At 45.7% G+C, this 20,299-nt stretch overlaps 1 protein-coding gene across 1 annotated transcript; it reads right to left on the reverse strand.

Moving 5' to 3' along the window:
• GID4 (GID complex subunit 4) lies at window positions 1-20,297 on the reverse strand. The gene is made up of 6 exons (XM_012664984.1): window positions 19,850-20,297; window positions 13,855-13,914; window positions 9,331-9,438; window positions 5,717-5,818; window positions 3,594-3,724; window positions 1-911 (listed from the first exon to the last, which is right to left on the reverse strand). The coding sequence occupies exons 1-6, from the start codon at window positions 20,036-20,038 to the stop codon at window positions 848-850; spliced, it is 654 nt and encodes a 217-aa protein (XP_012520438.1). The 5' UTR covers window positions 20,039-20,297; the 3' UTR covers window positions 1-847.
• Window positions 20,298-20,299: the final 2 nt, after the last annotated feature.

The following is a 20,299-nucleotide window of genomic DNA, read 5'->3' on the forward strand; positions in this document are numbered from 1 at the left end:
TTTCAATGTGAAAACGATAAAATGTAATTCTGAATAATTGTGCATTTGCCATAGGGTCCTCGTTAAAGGTACCATAAAAATAATTTTGTAATAAAAAAACTCTTATTTTTAAGTTTAGTATTGCCCTCAAGTTCAAAAGTTTGGAGCAGATGTACTGAGTAAGCAGGACTGGAATCTGTTCCTGCCAGGGATCTGGAAGCCTCATGTTTAGTGATCCCGACGGCAGGCCCAGGGAACCTTACTGTGAACAGTGCCAGGCTCGGCAGCACCTGTTGGCCCATGAAGCCATCAGAACTGAAGACTGAGGCGGCCCAGCAGGGACCATTTGGCCTCCGCCTCTTGCCTCATTGGTGGCAGATGCTGCTGCGGCTCGCCAGCTCCCTGTACAGAGCTCTGGGGGCACAGAGGTGCAGGGGCTCTGCCTTCTCTCGAGCTACCAGACAAAGCAACTGGGGGAGGGAGGCCTGGGCCCACTGAGCACCAAGGCTAAGGGTGATTGGGAGCAGTTCTTCCACTTGGCTGGAGGTGGGATGGAGGAAAGAATGGGCATTTCAGTGATGCAGAAGTTAGCTGTGCAGGAAGGAAAAGTGCGTTTAAGGTAGCTTAAAAACAGATGAAAACCAAACTACCAGGGAGAGGGAGGAAGAACGGAGACCACTCCCTTCACCTGCCCCGCCGGTCCGCCACGCTCCTTGGATTCCGTGGGTTCACACTCATGCCTTCTGATGCGAGTCTGCTCGCGAAGAAACAGGAACACACTTCTCCTGGTTCTGGCAGGTACACAATTTTCTCAGCAAAGTTCTTTTTGCCAAGTTCAGTTTTATTTGGTTGCTGTTCTGAACCGCTGTCACCGGAATTCATAGATAGGTGCACTGTGTTCAGGAACGTGGGTTAGATTGAGGGACTGATACCTGCATGGGGGAAGAGACAGAAATGGGAGGTAGTCATCTAATGCACACTGAGCAAAGTATGTTAGAAAACCTACCCAAACCAGGGCACCCAACAAATCACATACTCGGACTGAAATGCAAATTCATTTTATGCTTCTCAAATTGAACTTAGTTTGATTTTTTTTTTTTTTTTTTTTTGGTTAATCTCCCGAACCATGCACAAGATGAACTGTTTTTTGGCATTCTGCTCTGGTCATGAAGCAACTATGGTATGTCTTATAAAAACAAGAGCCTGATAAGCTCTGGGAGAAGGTGCAGACCCATGACCCAGGCCCTACCTCACCCTGCCACGCGCCCCTCTCCTGCTGGAAGCATTTCAGCTCTGTCCATATAATGCCAGGCTATAGTATCCTAAGAACTTCATGGACAGCACAGGCATATCCTAATTCTCATGGTATCCAAAGATAGCACAGAAAAAATAATTTCATCGCTACCCTAAACCTTATTACACCATTCGGTTCATTTTCTTGCTGCCTTAGGTGTGGTATTAAGCTTGGAGAACGTTAGAGCAATCTGAGGTGTTTGTTTCCCCCTACTGGTAGGTGCTCCAAGGAGTCCCAAAGACGAAGAAGAAACAGGTGAACAGCCCACATGCTGGATGGCAGCCCCCGGGCACACCTAGAGTCGACAGCTGGGATGTTAGCTCTCCCCTACCTGTTTCACACAGGAGTGAGGAAGAACACAGAAGAAAAGTTTATTTCTTACCCCAAAAATTATCAGGAAAGGAATATGCATTAGCCATCAGGAATATACAAATAAAATCTATAATGAGATACTGCTCCACACCCACCAGGGCAGCTATAATTATAAAGACATGATAACGAGTGCTGGGGAGGATGTGGAGAAACTGGAAGCGTCATACAGTGCTGGTGGGGCAGTAAAATGGTGCAGCTGCTGTGGAAAACAATTTGGCGGTTCCTCAAAAAGTTAAATATAGAATTACCGTATGACCCAGCAATTTCACTCCTAGGTATGTGCCCAAAGAAATCGAAAGCAGGAACTCACATACTTGTACACCCGTGTTCACGGCAGCATCATTCACTCACAATAACCAAAAAGTGCAAGCAACCCAAGTGCCCATGAAGTGATGAACAGATAAATAACATGTTGTACGGATATACAATGGAAAGTTATTTGGCAATAAAAATGAAGTTCTGATATATGCTGTAACATGGATAAACCTTCAAAGCTTTATGCTAAGTGAAAAAAGCCACATATTAAAGGCCACATATTATAGGATTCCATGTAGGCAAATCTACACACAGAGGAAGCATGTTAGTGGTTGCCTACTACGGCTGGAAGAGGATGGGGAGCTGGGGGTGCTGGCTAAGTGGTGCAGGGTTTCCTCTTGCAATGAAAATGTTCTAAAATTGATGGTTGTACAACTCTGTTAACATACTAAAGACCGGCCAGGCGCAGTGGCTCACACCTGTAATCCTAGCACTCTGGGAGGCCGAGGCGGGCAGATTGTTTGAGCTCAGGTGTTCGAAACCAGCCTGAGCAAAAGCGAGACCCCGTCTCTACTAAAAATAGAAAAATTAATCATACAACTAAAAATATATAGAAAAAATTAGCCGGGCATAGTGGCACATGCCTGTAATCCCAGCTACTCGGGAGGCTGAGGCAGAAGGATCGCTTGAGCCCAGGAGTTTGGGGTTGCTGTGAGCTAGGCTGACACCACGGCACTCACTCTAGCCCGGGCAAAAGAGTGAGACTCTGTCTCAAAAAAAAAACAAAAAAAACATAAAAAACATACTAAAGACCATTGATTTGTACATTTTAAATGAGTTGGAGGATACTCAAATAATATTTCAATATAGCTGTTATTTTTAAAAAGGATTATGAAAAGTTTTAAAAACTCACTTGAAAACAGAACAATTATTGAAAGCCTAATAATCATGGCTATAGGACTGGTTATTTACTTACAGATATAATTTTGCTGCCACTGAACAAGGAATTCAATTCAGTCTAGGGTAGGATCACTCACAAGTCACCAAAGTGTGAAAAATTTGAAAGGAAATAAAGTGTTTCTACCTTCAGAGAGGAAATCAGGTTTTTTATGATATGGTTTGCCCTCTAGGGATAGCAGGTGTTTAAAAAGCAGCAAGGAAGCAGTAGTCCCCAGAAAGGTGGCAAAGTTAGCACTTGAGGCGGTGCTCCGTCCTTCACTGTGGATGAAACACAGGACGGGACTGTCAACTCACACGGCCCGTAGGCCATGAGACAGAAACCAAGTGCACTCAGACCCATGTCTAAGGAACGATGCCACCAAATTTAAAAAAGGCTGCTGCTATCAAAATTCACACTGTCCACAACTGGATGAAATCACATTTTAATTACTGATTAAATCTGGGAGGATTAATACAAAACCAACAAGATTGAGATAAAAGTATTGCTTAAGAGTATTTAAAAATGAGTTCCTTCACCTAATACCTCATTTTCAGCTCGTTTACTCTGCTCTGTGCATAGGGATGAGCCACTGTGATGAGCAACTGAGATCATTTAAATAGGTCCTCAGCATCCAAATAAAGCGTGAAATCTATACAGGACAGGCTGGGAGATCTTCTTTTGGGTTTCATGAGCCAAGGGAGAGCCTGGGGGGGTGGCAAGCCTCCGCATGGCCGCTGACTGTTGGGGCCTTACCATTCTGAACTCCTATGGTAGTAGTAGCCCTCTATGGAGGCTGCCGACTTCTGAAAGCAGATGTAGTAGAACCCGGCAAAGGAAGCACCGCTGATATCTTTGATTGTGTGGTCTGGGACCAGGAACTGTTCCTGCACACAGAGGAAGAGGGTCAGTGACAGACAGCACTCTCTGACCAGCCCCTGGGACCTCCCTGCTAAGGATCAGAGGGTTCTAAGGAAAAAAAACAAAAAACAACAAAACCCAAAAAACGATCTCATGGTCTAATCCAGACTTGCTGGGTAACAGAGAGCCTTGGGATCTCAGCCTGACTTCTGAAGCGCATTCTTGTGCTCCTGGCGTATGTCTTGAGCTCGTAGAATCAGCAACTTGAGAGAAGGGATCATGGTCCAAACTTCTGATAAATAAATCAATACCTACCTATCTACCTGTCTGCCTCTCTACCTTTCAGAGACCACAGACAGAATGACCTGGGAAGAGTAAGTTTATGCTCTAGTTCCCAGAACCACTGCTAGGTGCTTAATAACGTCTAGAATAGTGGGTCACCTCTGTAGGTCTGTGGGCTGAGGGTAGATCAGTTGCCAGGAGCCCGTGACACCCCCTCCAGGGGCTTAGTACCTCGTCAGAAGCAGTCAGAACAGTATTGTTCTTGATCAGGCACCTTAGGAGAGAGGCAAATGTGCCACACCTGCTACACCCAAGTTCAGAGGCCGTGTCCAGCACGTACTACCCTGGTCAGAAGGCCCAGGGCCTCAGGAGGTTCATGGGAGGCCGGCAGATGAGCCATCCTGAGAAATTCTTTGGAGAAAAAACAACTCCATTGCTTCTTAAATTTTAAGACACTCTCCTTCCCCTTTCAATTCAACCTCTAAAATTATAGTTTTAACAATTTTTTTAAAGTTTTTTTTTTTGAGACAGAGTCTCACTCTGTTGCCTGGGCTAGAAGCTCAAGTGATCCTCCTGTTTCAGCCTCCTGAGTAGCTGGAACTATAGGCATGTACCACCATGCCCGGCTAATGTTTAAACTTTTTGTAGAGATGGGTTCTTGCTATGTTGCCCAGGCTGGTCTCGAACTCCTGGCTTCAAGCAATCCTCCTGCCTCGGCTGCCCAAAGTGCTAGGATTATAATATATGTGAGCCACCACACCTGGCCCACAAGTTTTTTTAAAACATTCATTTTAAAATTAGAACGAGATGCTTCCTTTAACAGGTTGTTCAGCTGGCATGTTTCCCACTAGATGCCAAGCTCACAAGGGTAGGGCTCACCATTGACTCCGCATCTGGCAACATCCACTTAAAGAGTGGTGATCCCCACCCCCCAAAATGGTGAGCGATACAAAGGAGACTGGAAAAGACTACTCTAAATGATCCTTCCTTATGAACACTGGCACAATTTCAAGATAAAACAACTTTTTTCCTACAGACTGAGGACTAGGGGATGGAGGTGGGTGTATGTTCACAAAGTTATTTAACAAGCGTGCTTCATGATTTTGCTATCCTGTGCTTGTAAATATTGTGCTATCAAAGTAGGGAGCACAAATGACTTCTCAGCTAAAAGCCAATCTACCAAGTCAGCCAGATGGAGCTCTCTGAGGGCTGCTGAGTGGAAAACCCACATTCCATTCCTGGTCCCTCATTTCCTGAGCTGGAGGGAAGCAGAGGAGCTGAGACTGTCCTGAGCCCCGGGGAAAGGATGTGGCGGAGGGTACCCAGCACTGGATGGCATTTTAGCCTGTGTGGGAGCAGGGTATGACAGATGACTAAGCTCAGAGGAAGTCTGGCTCTGCCCTGAATCCACAGAACTTGACATGAGTCAACCTGGGGCTTCAGCAGGCCCCTGGGGTGGGAGAAAGGAAAGGGAGAAGACACAAGATGACCACCACCTAGGCCTGGATCCACCTGCTAGACACCAAACAGGGCAAACAGGAGCTGTCTGTGTTGTCAGCAGTTAATGGGGTGTGCCCTGGAGCCACGCCTGCTTTCTACAAGCACCTAAAGACTCTGCCATGAAGACAACTGTGATGAGCAATGGATATAGGGAGCCCATGGTTAGAGCACATGGGTGGGCGCATCACAGGCGCTGGCATGCTGGGATCCGGAGGGCCGCCAGGGCGGGACCGTACCTTCCACCTCATGAAGACATAGTCCCCGTTCTTCAGCTCTTCATAATCGAAGTCGTCTGAGTTAAATGATTTTGCATACTGATAAAAAGCCAGAAACTTGCCCTGAAAGCAAAAAGGAGAGTGTGAAAATCGATCAACAGAGGGAGAGGTCAGTGTCAGAACTACTCTTAGGTGCCCAGGTGCAGTCACCTTTCCAATGGCATGACAGGTGGTGACAAGCTCCTAACAAGGGCAGCCAAGGCTGAGTACTGGATAGGGGGCCCATGGTCACCCCGGTGAACACAGACCTCAACTCTGGGACAGATGCCTGGACTCCAGCTAAAGCACCAGTGGACCACGCCTGCCTAGTTAACAGGGCCCAAGGACAAGATCAAAGGACGGAATGGGCACAATTCTTGGCCTTTTCTCAGAACACCTTACCCACACACAATGGAAGGCTAAATTAATGAGATCTTGGTAAGGGAAACCACAGTAGCAAAAAGAGTCATGCAGAACAACTTAAAATAGCCTATCTAGCCCCAGATAGAGAGATGGTTTAGTGAAGCTTGGTCCTGACATGATATAGGGGCTTGGGCCAGCTAGTTAAGTAGAAACTAGAAATGAGTGATACAGTCATATTCCTGTATCCACAGGGATTGGTTCCAGGACCCCTGTGGATATGAGAATCAATGGATGCTCAACTCTCAAGATACAAAATTGCATAGTATTTACACATAACCCATGCATATCCTCCTATACGCTTTATTTTTTTATTTAAAAATTTTTTTTAGAGATAGGGTCTTGCTCTGTCGTCCAGGCACACACCACAACTGGCTAACTTTTTTTTTTTTGTGGAGATGAGGTCTCGCTATGTTGTCGAGGCTGGTTTCAAACTCCTGGCCTCAAGCAATCCTCTCTCCTTGGCCTTCCAGAGTGCTAGGATTACAGGCATGAGCTACCATGCCCGGCCCATCCCATATACTTTAAATCATCTCTAGGTTATTTATAATACCTACTATAATGTAAGTGCCATGTAAATAGTAGTATTACTATATTGTCCAGGGAATAATGTCAAGAAAAAAGTCTGTGCCTGTTCAGTAGAGATGCAAATTGTTTTTTAAATATTTTCAATCCATGGTTGGTTGAATCCACAGATGCAGAATCCACAGCTAGGGAGGGTTGACTGCATATGGTTAAGTTAGAAAAGTGGACTGGAAGAATAGGTTATAAAACTGTATCTTATGATCCCATTTTTGTAAAAAGACAAAAAAGTATAGTATATACCCAAAAAGGATTCAGGAAGAGGTTAATAGCTGTTTTATAGTTTTAGCAGTTGTCATTATAGATGATTCTTTTTCCTCTAGCTTTGTTTTTTTCAAATATTTTAAAATAAGCATGTATTAATTTTAAAAGAAAACATCTTAAAAAATTAAGATACAGAGATATTAAGTCTAGATTTTGTCACACAGATATTTTTATCCTAAGTTGGTTAAATATATGGAATCTTGACTTTATAGTACTACCATAATACCAACTTAAATACCACTCAGGAAAATCTGAGGGTGCAATACAATGTCTCTGCTTCTAGTTTACAATGGAAAAATGACGGCATAGGTGATGTGTATTAGACAAACACAGGTGCAGAACAGAGCCCCAGGAGTCCCATGTGGGAATGCGGGAACCCTCTGTGAGCTGGGAGACGTGTAGGAAATGCTGAGTACTGTGAAGGCAGCCACAACTGCTGGAGGAGGATGTTGCAGAGGCCCGGCTTCCTCGTGCCACCACACCTAGCACACCAGTGTTAAGGGTGGCCTTCTTAGTCCCCCTCTCACCTAAAAGATTGAAATCCATCCTAGCAGAGGATGCAGTCCCAGATATTTTCCAATGTTCTAATGGAAGTCAATGGGAAAATTACGAGTTGCTTTCCAGGTATTTAATTTGCAGTCAACCTAGCCTAAAACCAAGTTATTACTGGTCCTCAAAGACTTTGCTTTTTGCAGAATCAATTTGAAATGGGAAAGAAAGTTGAATGGGAGACAGGCTATAGTTTACTACAAGGAAGGATTTTCTACACTGGGGTGGTCTAGGAGAGGAAGGAGCCATCTCGTGAGGTGGCAAGTCACATAGGAACAGCCCAGCAGTGGGCAGGGGTGGGTGCTGGTAGGACCAGGGACCCCTCCAACTCTGGTTTCTGGTACCAGGCACCATCATATACCACTTGGGGTCCCCTGACCTTTTAGATTCTTGGATCTTGTTCATTCTCTCGTATTACAGAGAGACACCAATGACTGTCCAGCTTTAGTGTCCATTTGCTTTAACAGTCAAAACATGTAGCTTTCAAAAAAGCTAAAAATTAAATTTAAATTTAACTAAAACTCAGCATTTGATACATGCTCCTTTCCTAACTCGAGTAAGAAACATTAATAAGCAAAAGGATGCAGTAGGAGTTCTCTCCAGACAGTTGTGCCAGAGTCAGGGGAGAGTCTAGACGCCAGGCATCAGGGGCTATGGGGAGAATGAGTTCTAGAATCTCCATTACTGACATAACCATTTCTGGTTGGTTTACAGGAGGTAAACACATGGGACTTCCCCAGCGTTAAACAAAACTTCATTATCATCATGGTCAACTAAGCCAAAAGGCTATTATGATAGCTTGGAAAATAGATTTTTCTGAAGACACAGTAACTGTGTGACAACAAATGAAAAAACTCCAGAACGGTAATTCTAAATTGTCATGAAGCTTTCACTACTGGTAAATGACAATGTTCTACACTTGACAGTTAAAAAGAGGGGAGCCTGGCCGGGCGCAGTGGCTCATGCCTGTAATCCTAGCACTCTGGGAGGCCGAGGCGGGTGGATCGCTCAAGGTCAGGAGTTCGAGCCCAGCCTGAGCAAGAGCGAGACCCCGTCTCTACTAAAAAAAAAAAAATTAGCCGGGCATAGTGGCACATGCCTGTAGTCCCAGCTACTTGGGAGGCTGAGGCAGAAGGATTGCTTGAGCCCAGGAGTTTGAGGTTGCTGTGAGCTAGGCTGATGCCACGGCACTCACTGTAGCCCGGGCAACAAAGCGAGACTCTGTCTCAAAAAAAAAAAAAAAAAAAAGAGGGGAGCCTGGATTTTTCAGTGGTGTGTTTAAGACTGTACAGTGTCCACGAGGAGCCGGGTGAAAAGAAACAATGCGGCTCTGCCCTCACAGATAAGCCAGCGGGAGGGCAGCTTCCCAGAACAGCATCTCTGTCTCATGCCAACCCTACAGTCAGGGGTCACTGTTGCATGTTCCACAGGGTTTTCCCCAAGTGGAAGTGATTAGAAAGGAACGGTGGACAGAAGACAGACAAACAGGTGGGAAGGACAGGGGTATACTGTGAAGATTCTGACAGCTAGACAAAGTTTTTGCTGGAACTATGGGGGTTGCTCTTATTAGATAACCACTTGCTACTTAACAAGCAGGTCAGGCAGTATCCAAACTCTCTTCCTAAGGAAGGTGGAACAACTGAGGTTTGAGTGCAGAACGGCATCCATGTGGCTGCAAAGCCCCGTAACTCCCAATATAAGGAATGAGGTCTCTGGCTCCCAGTACTTCTTCAGTGCTCCAGCAGTCCCTGGCGACCAGAGCAGATCAGAGACTGACTTACCCAGTGTTTCCGATCAACATCTTCATCTGCATCCCACTTGCGAGTTAAGAAAGGGTGTTTTTTGCTGATTATTTCTCCTTCAAAGAAGGTCGTAAGGGTTGGGTACTCCTATGGTGAAAGCCCAAATATTAAAACAAGATGTTGAATGAGAGTTTCAGCCTTCTTACGAAGCATCAGCTTTTCTTTAACTTCTTCCCAATACTCTGACATTGCTAACTGACAGTCCAAACCGGAGTTAGATCCAGCTGATTTACCAAGAGGCTGTGGAAATGAATCTGAATTTAAATTGCCCGGGGTCTCTTGGACTTAGCTATAAGCACAGAACCCTTCTTTGACTTCACTTGTGAGGCGTTGCCACGTGTTGGTCTCTCAGAAAAGAATGTGAATGATTTCCACAAGTATGCCCTGAATGTTCTAACACACAAAGCACAAAATAACTTAGTAGATTTTACTTTCCAAGGTACACACTCAAAGAGGCTCCACAATCGCAACACTGACAGCTAAGCCTCCATCAGACCACAGACCCCTCTAGCTCTCAAGCTGGCTCAGTCATTTCTCCCTTTTATACCAATTCTTCAGATTTCCAGAAGTGGATTTTTGGTAGAATACTTTGACATATAGGTATACATCTAATTCTATCATATGAACTAAGAACAATTTATCTGAAAGAAAATATATGCAAATCACATCTGCCATGTAAAATCACAACCATTAAGCAACATGCCGTTGAAGAAATAAGCAAGCTGTCATGGCTGCTTGGAGTGTGTCACGAATTTTATTTGCTCTTTGTTTATGTGCTAATAAGTAGGCACAAAAAATTGAAACAGTAAAAAGTCTACCAATACTCTGCCCTTGTAAAAACCAACCAACCAACCAACCAACGCACCCCTCAAACTAAAACACTTATGGTTTAAATCTGCAGGCCTTGGGCCACAGAGCTCCGCACCCACCACCCCCCAACGCCGCCATGGCAAAATTGTCTTCCATGAAACTTAGGAATGGGGGTGAGGGGGCCGGCTGCACAGAAGAGCGACAGGCAAGTGAAGCTTCACCTGCATTTACAGCTGCTCCCCATTGCTCGCATCACCGCCTGTCTTCCATGAAAGCAGTCCCTGGTAACAAAAAGGTTGGGGACTGCTGGTTTAAATCACTAGTTTCCCTAATAAGTGATGCTGCACTGATTTCTTTCTAAACACACTTTAAGCAGTACTGAGTGTGGCTACAGGCTACCCTGAAACTCTGAGAATTAAATAAAATAAATACGTAATGAATGAGATTCAATATGTACAGAAGTCACAAAAAAGAGAAAATATTTCTCAGAGCAGGAACAGGAAATTCAAGCACTTGACTACAGCCAAATTGGAGCTAATTTACAGAGCCAAAGAAAAAACCATGTCAGCAGGAGGGATATCAGGGAAAAAAAACAAGTCAGAGAGGGAGAGCTATAGCCAGCACCTCCCCTACAACCACCCCCACCCTGCCCCCACCCCAGGTAGGGCATGGGCCTCCCACAGCAGGCCTAGCTGTCATCAGTCATTTAAGTTCTCCAAGAAATCCTTTCACTGATTCTAGGCTCACCCCAAACTGTCTGTTGATGGGTGCCCTGACTTTCCAAGTAGACCTGTCTTCTGAAAGATTAACATTCCATTGGCCAGTAAGTCAGCACTTCTTGAATATGCATATACCTCATTCTGTGACTTAACAGCACATTTGTTCATACATCAGTCTCTTGTGAGTTTGGTTAGTGTAACCTGTCTCTCTGGTTCCAAACAAGTCTAGCATAACCTCAGCTGGAGCTTCCAATCTTTCCAAACACATCAAATGAGTTAGGGGAGGGCCTGACCATGACCCCTGCAAGGCTGGGCTCCCAGATACCCCCACCAGCTGCTGAGCTCCCCAGGAAAGGTCTCCTTTCCTGACTAGTCACTGGCTCCAAAATGCAAAGACAGTGTTATTTAATATCCATTCTTTACAATTCTGGGATTTCATTTCTAGAAGGCACACAAACTTTAAAGCTGTGCTTTGTTTGTGAATGTGAGGTGGCTAAGAGGCAAATTATCTCCAATTCAATAGTTAATTTTCCACACCATATACATGAAGAAGACAACTACTACAACTAAAACCCAAACCATTTAAATAGATTAAAATAAATTATATATCTGATATTTTAGCAACTATATATGGGAAAGCAAACAAAAACAGATAATATACGTATAAAAATTCATTCAAAAGATTCCTTGAAGTTTTCTTTTTACTAATTTTACTAATTATCTATGGCAACCATGTATTAGACTTATAATTTTATTTTATTATTTTTTTTAATTTTAATTTTTTTTTTTTTTGAGACAGAGTTTCCCTCTGTTGCCCAGGCTAGAGTGCCGTGGCATCATCACAGCTCACAGCAACCTCAAACTCCTGGGCTCAAGTGATCTTTCTGCCTCAGCCTCCCGAATAGCTGGGACCACAGGCATGTGCCATCACATCCGGCTAATTTTTGTATTTTTAGTAGAGGCGGGGTCTTGCTCTAGCTCAGGCTGGTCTCAAACTCCTGACTTCAAGAGATCCTCCTGCCTCGGCCTCCCAGAGTGCTAGGATTACAAGCATGAGCCACCATGCTTGGCCGAATTGTACACTTTAAATGGGTAAATTGTATGGTATGTGAACTATATCTCAATAAAGCTACAGAAAAAAAAGTTATTAGAAAAGAAATCTAAGCACCCTGGGCCTGTGCAGGCCTTGCTCTAACCACCTGCTCATCAGGCAGCGCATAACCCAGTCCACTGCTCCTTCTGGAGCGGGTGCCCCTGGGGATGGTGTGTGCTGGTGGAGGCCACTCCATCTGCAGAGCAAAGACCTGCCAGGAGGGATGAGTTTCTGTAGTTAAGAGATTAGGGCTCCCCCTGGGCTGGCCCTCAAGGAAGGGCTGTGCCAGTACAGTACCTCCTCCTCAAGGGAGCCTGACTGTTGCTCACGACTCAGAGCAACAGCCCTTGGTAAGGGCTACTTGCTCCTGGTGGAGAGTTACAACTGCTAGCCTTTCTGCACACTATTTCAAGATTTCTAATGCTACTTACCATATCTGTGCAGCTTCCTATCACCCAAATGACTGGTTTTGGAATTAGTGTTAATATCCAACACCTTATGTATTTTGCAGCTTTCCTTATGAAGTTGAATGTTTATACTTTGCACCCAATTAACAAATGCCTTTGGCTGCCTAATAGTTGAACATACTCTGTTTTAGTATGTTTTCTCTTAGCACAAACCCAAAGGTTAGAACCCCTTACTTTGCTATCATTTTCTACTCCTACTTGATTGGATACATTTCTAGAGGTGGAGAAGGTACCTTTTGTCTAAACGACAAACATTATAGGAAATTCTCAATCAAACTTAAGAATTTGAGCTCTCAAATTCTAATAGAAATAGAATTCTAATAGAAAAGGAGGAGAACCAGACGGTATCAAGGAGGCAGAAACAATTGTCTCAAGACTCAGGCGGATCAGGATTTTATAACAGTATCCCACATTAGTATCACACTCGAGTCTGCCACTTCCTCTAACATCGTTTCCTCCCTGCAGGACAAGTCCACTGAACAGACAGAGCAGGGATTTTTTCTTTTTTTTTTAAAGCAAGGTCTCACTATGTTCCCCAGGCTGGAGTGAGGTAGCTATCCACAGGCATGATCATAGCTCACTGCAGCCTGGAATTCCTGGGCTCAATTGATCCTCCCACCTCAGCCTCCTGAGCAGCTGGACTACAGGCACACACCACTGTGCTGGCTCTGCAGCAGGGATTTTTAATTCTCATTTTACATATGAGGACACTGAAATGAGAAGTTAAAAGTCATAGATGCAGGAAGGGGCAGAGTGAGAATGCTGCCCCAGCCCCTTTCCACTGCTCCGTCCAGCACAGCTCGCCATCCAAATACTGCTGGGTCATCAAGGCCATGAGAGCTGACAAAAGGCCAAAGGCCCTATAGCCAGGTCCAGCCCAGGCACTCATGGTGGAGTCCACGGCCAGTCTAGCCACCTCTTTCTGCTTCCTGTTTCCTTGCTTTCTAGATTTCCAGGAGTTCTGGGGTTTAAAAAGTTGGTTCAAAGAAAGGAAACACTCTACTCTGACATAGCAGGTACTTCTGTCAGAAAATGGATGGTCACTTTTCATTGTTCCGATGAACTAAGGGGTTTAGTTTAAAGAACTTAAAACCTCAATTCTTGTATGACTGAGGTTTATCTCAGAAATTGTAAATTTATGATGAGGGTGGTAGTTATAGTCTTACTATGCTTTTTTCCCAAAAAGGATTAAAAACAAAATCAATAGTGTTGGTAGCATTGTGAAATACCTATAAACTTTTCTTTAAAATATTTGTGAATCTGTATATTTCCCAGTAGGACACATCAAAACTACCAGCTTTATGTTCCCCAAACAGTAACAATGCTTAGAAATAGTCTAATTACGTCTCAAAGAATTGAGACCACTGAGTGTGCCACCAATTCTCCAGTTCTAGTTCATGTGATGAGTGCTTACCTCAGTAAGGCCTTTAATCTTCAGGTACCCACAAAGGTAAGAGTTCCCCGTGTCCACATGCTGGAAAGAAAGGACACACAACCTGTTACAAATGGATGAACCCACTAGGAGACACGCTAGGGGTACTCTGGAAATCCTGTGACGCCACGCCAGGTAGGTGACCAGGTGGTCAGAGTGCACCCGGCACAACCCAGGGCTCACCTGGCCTTCGGAATCTTCCCAAGTCCTCCCTACACAGGCCTGTTCTGTGATAGCAAACTGATCCCAGGACCCTCTCAACTTCCTTCAGGTGAATATCTTGAGGCTAAAGTGCCTTTCTGGAACAGGGAGCTTGCTCAAACCTCATTTTCTGCACTATCTTCAACACAAGTCTCTCAGTCATCTACAGACCTTGTGCATTGCTGGGTGTGAGGTCTCTGTTTCTACCTGTACATACGGTGTCACCCCTAATCCTGGACTTGACTCTCTTTTCAATGTCTTTCTAACCTATTTCTATTTCTATGTTCTCAGTCATTGGTCTAGGAAGTCTACTCCTCCCCTATTTTTTTACATTATGCATCATCCTGCATTATTTCTTTTTTTTTTTTATTTCAGCATATTATGGGGGTACAGATGTTTAGGTTACGTATGTTGCCCTTGCCCCCCGTCCCCCCCTCCCCCCGATCCTGCATTATTTCTTTATGAAATGCGCAGGCTTTTCAGAAACAGCATCTTATAAAGACTTTTATATGGGATAAATTCCAGTTATGAACCAAATGCCAACCAAAAATCTGACTATACTGTGAATGCTCTGTCTGTTTCACATACAGATGTTGTGTTTCTTAATGGAAAGAGTCAGGAGCCTAAAATAAATGAAAATGGCAGACCCAGTAGATTTGGAGGCTTAGTAGCCACCAATTACTAGTTGCTGAGAGACTGCCAGATGCCTACCAACAACCAATTTCCTCCTTTTTTTGGGCAGAGCCCAGATTTTGTTCTGGCACCTACCCTACCCCATAAGGCCTGGTTAACCCTGATGATCTAAGGTAAACACGTGCCCCTATCCCCTTGCAAGTCATCAGTTTAGGGGTGAGTGACCCAATTCTGGCCAATCAGACCTATGTGTAAGTCTCCTGGGTGCATCTGGGAGAGATCACTGGCTTTCGAAGAGGTGCATGAGGAAGAAATGGCTTTTTCTTCCCTTGGTGGTGGTAGCATCTGCAAGCAGTGCCCAGTCCTAAGGCAACCATCTAGAGATCAGGAGGACAAACAGGCCAGGATATGCTGAGGATGGCAGCACAGAAAGATGGAAGGAACTGACCTGTCATAGGCCCTGAATTAACCAGCTGGGGGCCACGACACTTCCAAACTCCTTGTAATGTGAAATAATAGGCTCGCTTATTCTTTAAGCTACTTTGAAATGCAAAATATGGTTACTTGCAGCTGAATGCGTAATAACTAGTACATTTCACCCGAATATATACAGACTCATCCTGAACAGGCTGAGTTTCAGATTTCAAGACAATTGGATTCACTTACAAAGTAAATCCTGAATTAAAGCAAAACAAAGTACAATGGTACCTGTAGCTCACTGAGATTTTAATGTAAAGTGAGGTATCGTTTCAAGAAACTAGAAAGGTTTTGTGGCATTTATCAGATCTAGGAACTCAACTACTTCTAATTATATAGTAAATCAGGCTGGGCACAATGGCTTATGCCTGTAATACTAGCACTCGGGGAGGCCAAGGCGGGAGGATTGCTTGAACCTTGAGGTCAGGAGTTTGAGACCAACCTGAGCAAGAGTGAGATCCCGTCTCTATTAAAAATAGAAAAAATTAGCCGGGTGTGGTGGTGCTCGCCTGTAGTCTTAGCTACTCGGAGGCTGAGGCAGGAGGATCGCTTGAGCCCAGGAGTCTGAGGTTGCTGTGAGCTAGGCTGACACCACAGCACTCTAACCCAGGCAACAAAGTGAGACTCTGTCTCCAAAAACAAACAAACAAAAAAATCATTATACCATAAATCAAATACTAAGGCAATCCTTAAAACCTGTAATGAACTTAGTCAGCCAGATGATGTCAGCACCAAAGCAAACGAGCTTCAACGAAGCCAAAGTGCCTTTACAGTTTGGTGCTGGTGACAAAGGTATTCCATGTGAAAACTGCCAAAGCATTTTAAATATCCTCATCAGCTGATCTTTGCATTGGACATTATCTAAAACAGCTGACCACACTAACATGGTTCAGCAAAGAACTTTTACTAAAGGACACAAAATACTAACCTGAAGCTTTAAATTTCATGTATGCAATTCTCATTGAATTCAATATAGTTTGGGGTTTCACAGCTGCTGCAAAGGGTATCAGGTGGCAAGGATACTTGCTAACACGATTAAAAATTGAACTGTAAATTGGCTAACATTTTGCATGGATTATCACATGCTTGAGAATCAGAATTTCAGCTTGGCCTCCATTCAACCATGTGTCTCTCCCATTCTGCCCAAATTGATCTTGAAGATGGTTGGTGAACTCACACCGCAACGCGTATGGCTTAGGCAAACGGCAGGCCAGCATCTCAATGAGAAAGATAACAGGGCACGTGCTCAGCTAGAAGGTCTCGCAGCACAGCTGTGTCCAACGGCTGCTCTTTTTAATATTCCTTTCACAGTGACCTGGGCCTCATCCTACTGTTGGATTCTTAAATGGTAGAGGAGGAAAAAGTAGTCACAGTAAGAGGGGGAAAAAGAAAAAGACCCAGTCAGAATCTCACAAAGGTTGGAAGAACTCTTTAAACTGAAATCTCAAAAAACAAAGTGCTCCAAAAAGCACATGAAAGATGCACAACATCATTAGTCATTAGGGAAATTCCCATCAAGACCACAATGAGAGACCCCTTCAAACCCAGTAGGGTGGCTACAATGAAAAAGATGAACAACAGCCAAGTGTTGGTGAGGATGTGGAGAAGTCGGAACCCTCATTCACTGCTGGTAAAAATGGAAAACGGTACAGCCGCTTGGAAATCACTGGCAGTTCGTCAAATGTTAAACATAGAGTTATCATATGACCCAGCAATTCCACTCCTAGGTATCCATCTACTGAAGAGAAATGGAATGTATGTCCACATAAAAACTTGTACATAAACGTTCACAGCAGCATTATTCATAATAGCCACAAAGTGGAAACAACCCAAATGTCATCAACTGATCAATGGATAAACAAAATGCTGTATATCCATAGAATGGACAATTGTCACAATGAACAATGCAACAATCAAAAGGAAAGAAATGCTGATACATGCTACCATAAGGATGAACCTTGAGGACATTAAGCTAAGTGAAAGAAGCTAGTCACAAAAAAACAAAGACTGTATAATTCCATTTATATGAAATGTCCGGAATAGGCAAACTAAAAAAAAAAGAAAAACAAAAAAACCCACCAACCCCGATTAGCAGTTGCCTAGGATTGGAAAGAGGTGATGGCTAAGAGTACGAGGATTTTTTTGGGGGTGATACAAATGTTCTAAAATTGGGTTGTGATGGCGTTTACACAACTCTGTGAATATACTAAAAACTATTGAACTGTACACCGTAAATGGATGAATTGTATCTAAATAAAGGTACTGAAAACAAGAAAAAAAGAAGGAAAGGAAAAAAGAAGCTGAGTTATAAAAAGCAGGGAGAGGCCAGGTATGGTGGCTCATGCCCGTAATCCTAGCACTCTGGCCTGTAATCCTAGCACTCTGCAAGGCTGAGGCAGGAGGATCGCTTGAGCTCAGGAGTTTGAGACCAGCCTCAGCAAGAGTGAGATCCCATCTCTACTAAAAATAGAAAAAATTAGCCAGGCATGGTGGCACATGCCTGTAGTCCCAGCTACTCGGGAGGCTGAGGCAGGAGGATCGCTTGAGCCCAGGAGTTTGAGGTTGCTGTGAGCTTCTAGCCTAGACAACAGAGACTCTGTCTAAAAAAACAAAAAAAGGCAGGAAGAGTATCCTAAGAAGGCTGAGTCTGAGAAACTAGTCCTGGCTGAAAAACCAGGTGATGGGGCAATTCACATGCCACTGACTGGTGAACAATCAGTTAGCTAGCCAATCCAGATGTCGGGCAGGTTCAGCTACACTCCAACTTAACCGCATCTTCCACTGGCTCACAAGGAGACTGACCCCTGACAGGAGTTCAGAAACAACACACTGGTGACAGGAGGGAGGAGTTGCCGCAGTAACCAAGGCAGACCTCCCTTTGACGCCTAGCTACTCTGCCCGTTGTACCTTACCACATCAGAAACTGTCAAATTCAAAAATGAGCACAAATTCATACCTTCATACTAGATTCCCACATTTAAGCAAAACAACAACAACAAAAAATCACCACATTAGGCATATAATTATTAAGATGGAAATATTTCAGCCATAGTAGTTTTTCAATTACAATATCATGGCTCACAATAGAACTTTAAGTTTATAGACCAAAGACACACTTAACATAAAGGTGCAGTTTTCCTAATCAAAACCAAAGAAAACTACTTATTCCCATAAAGCAGTAAGAAAAAGAGTGATGAGTGCTCTATAGTTGGCAGAAAGAAAAGGCACCCTCACTGTATTTTAGGTGGGAGACCTACTTGTTCAGAAGCGAGGCTAAGATTTAAAATTTAAGAAGGGCAAAAGCGCGAGGAACAGACGCATTGTATGTTCTATCGTCACACACCAGGGCAATGAGGCAGCATACAGAGCCTCAAAGATTCTGGAATGGCTTTCAAGGGGACAGATGTTTGGAGGGGCTTTTGGGAACAGCCTAGGAGGTGGGGTGTCAGACTAAGGAAAAAGAAGCAAAAGGGAGGGGAAAGTGGGTCCTCAGGTAGGCACAGGTAGGTACAGAGAAGCGACATAAAAAGGAGTATTCACTACCACCAATCCCCTTTGTCTGGGAAAAAGTGTCATGCATGAGAGGGGTAAGGGCCAGGCAGGTGAAGCTGCAGTTCCAAAGCTGATCAGGGACTGGCAGCAGGTACTCAGAAATCCAGGTCAAATGGGGGGAGGTGAGTGGACATGAAACAAAACTGAGTGAGTTAGGTTTCCCAGCACGTGGGTATCAGAGACTGGGAGGAAGCCCTGTCCCTGTGTAAAGAAAAGTTAAGAACACGGCAAGAGGGACCCCTGGAACCCGGAATGAGAAAGACGAAGATACGCAGTGGGCAAATCTGGTGGAGAGGCCATCGAGAGCAGAATGGACATGGTCACAGAGCAGGGGGAGGGAGTGTGAGAAGCCTGTGGCAGGAGGCCTGGGTTTGGGGGCAGCTGGGAGGAGCTGGGTGCCCAGACCACAAGAGACTGAAGCAGTGGGTGGCAAGATCCTAACAGACTGTGGGGAGCCCCACCCAGCGGCACCCAGGGAGTGCGTGGTCTTGAGAAGGCCCAGAGTCTGACCAATCAGTTGCGGACTGGATGCTCAACCAATGGAAGCAGGGTGCTCCCACGTCTGAGCTGATCAAACTCTCCTGAGGAGGAAACCTCAGGAAGAGGAAAACCCCAGGGTCTGAGAATTCCTGGGACTGAGGAAAGGGGGGCGCACGTCTCAGGTCTGGGAGAATCTGACATGGGCCCAGCCATGGGAAGCGTCCCGAGTCTGGGGAAACCAATAGAGAGTTCCTCGGGGACTGAGAAGGACTGGTGGCAGGGCTGGTCTAGGGACAACAAGTCACGGGGAGGAAGGATCCAGGCCATAGGGGAGCCAGTCATGGGGGCTTCCGGATCCCCAGTGGGCCGTCACGGGCTTCAAGTCTGGGAGAGTGTTCGGGGTCGGCCAGGAGCTGGTCGCGACAGGCTCGGGTCCGAGGGGACAGGTCAGGGTTGGGGCTCAGAGTGTGAGACACCAGCTGGGTAGGTCCCGGGTGGGAAGCGCTGGGTGCAGGAGGCCCCGGCGGCGAGGGCCTGGTCTGCGGCTGCGGGTTCAAGGAGCCGAGAGCGGGCATGGTCCGTGAGCGCCGCGAGGAGGCCCTCCGGCCCCGGCCCAGCCCGGCCCGGCGCTCACCTGCAGCACCACCTCTACGTCGTACGAGTTCCCCTTGCTCTTCTGGTGGCCGCGGAACTTGGAGCCACTGTAGAGCAGGCTGGTGGCCACGCCAGGCTGCTGGGTGTTGATGGGCGGCGGTGGGATGAGTGAGGCCGCGGAGGCAGCCGAGGCACCGGCCGGCGGGGGACACTCGGTGCGGACCGGCATCGCGGGGTCCCCCGGAGCCAGGGCTGGGGGGAGGGGGAGAGGAACCGCCGCCGCCGCGCGGGAGCCGAGAGGGTGGCGGGGAGGGAGACGCTGGGGCGCGCACGCGCGGGGAGGGAGCAGGAGCGGGGACCACCTGCCCGCCGCCTGCGGACCAAGCGCTTAGGCAGCCACCGGGACCCCGAGACCTGCGAGCAGGGCCTCCCCGTCCTGAGCTGGGTCCCCCTCCCCACTTGCCCTCGCACACACACTCACACACACACC

The sequence above is a fragment of the Propithecus coquereli genome, unplaced genomic scaffold, assembly GCF_000956105.1.
Source record: "Propithecus coquereli isolate 6110/MARCELLA unplaced genomic scaffold, Pcoq_1.0 Scaffold946, whole genome shotgun sequence".
Lineage (NCBI taxonomy): Eukaryota > Metazoa > Chordata > Mammalia > Primates > Indriidae > Propithecus > Propithecus coquereli.

Excerpts from the sequence above, each read along its gene's own strand:
- GID4 (XM_012664984.1), bottom strand. The coding sequence starts at position 20,038 with ATGCCGGTCCGCACCGAGTGTCCCCCGCCGGCCGGTGCCTCGGCTGCC. Across the intron at positions 3,725-5,716 it reads ATGTCTTCATGAGGTGGAAG|GAACAGTTCCTGGTCCCAGA; the intron begins GTACGGTCCCGC and ends CTCTGTGTGCAG. Across the intron at positions 912-3,593 it reads TACCATAGGAGTTCAGAATG|GTATCAGTCCCTCAATCTAA; the intron begins GTAAGGCCCCAA and ends TCCCCCATGCAG.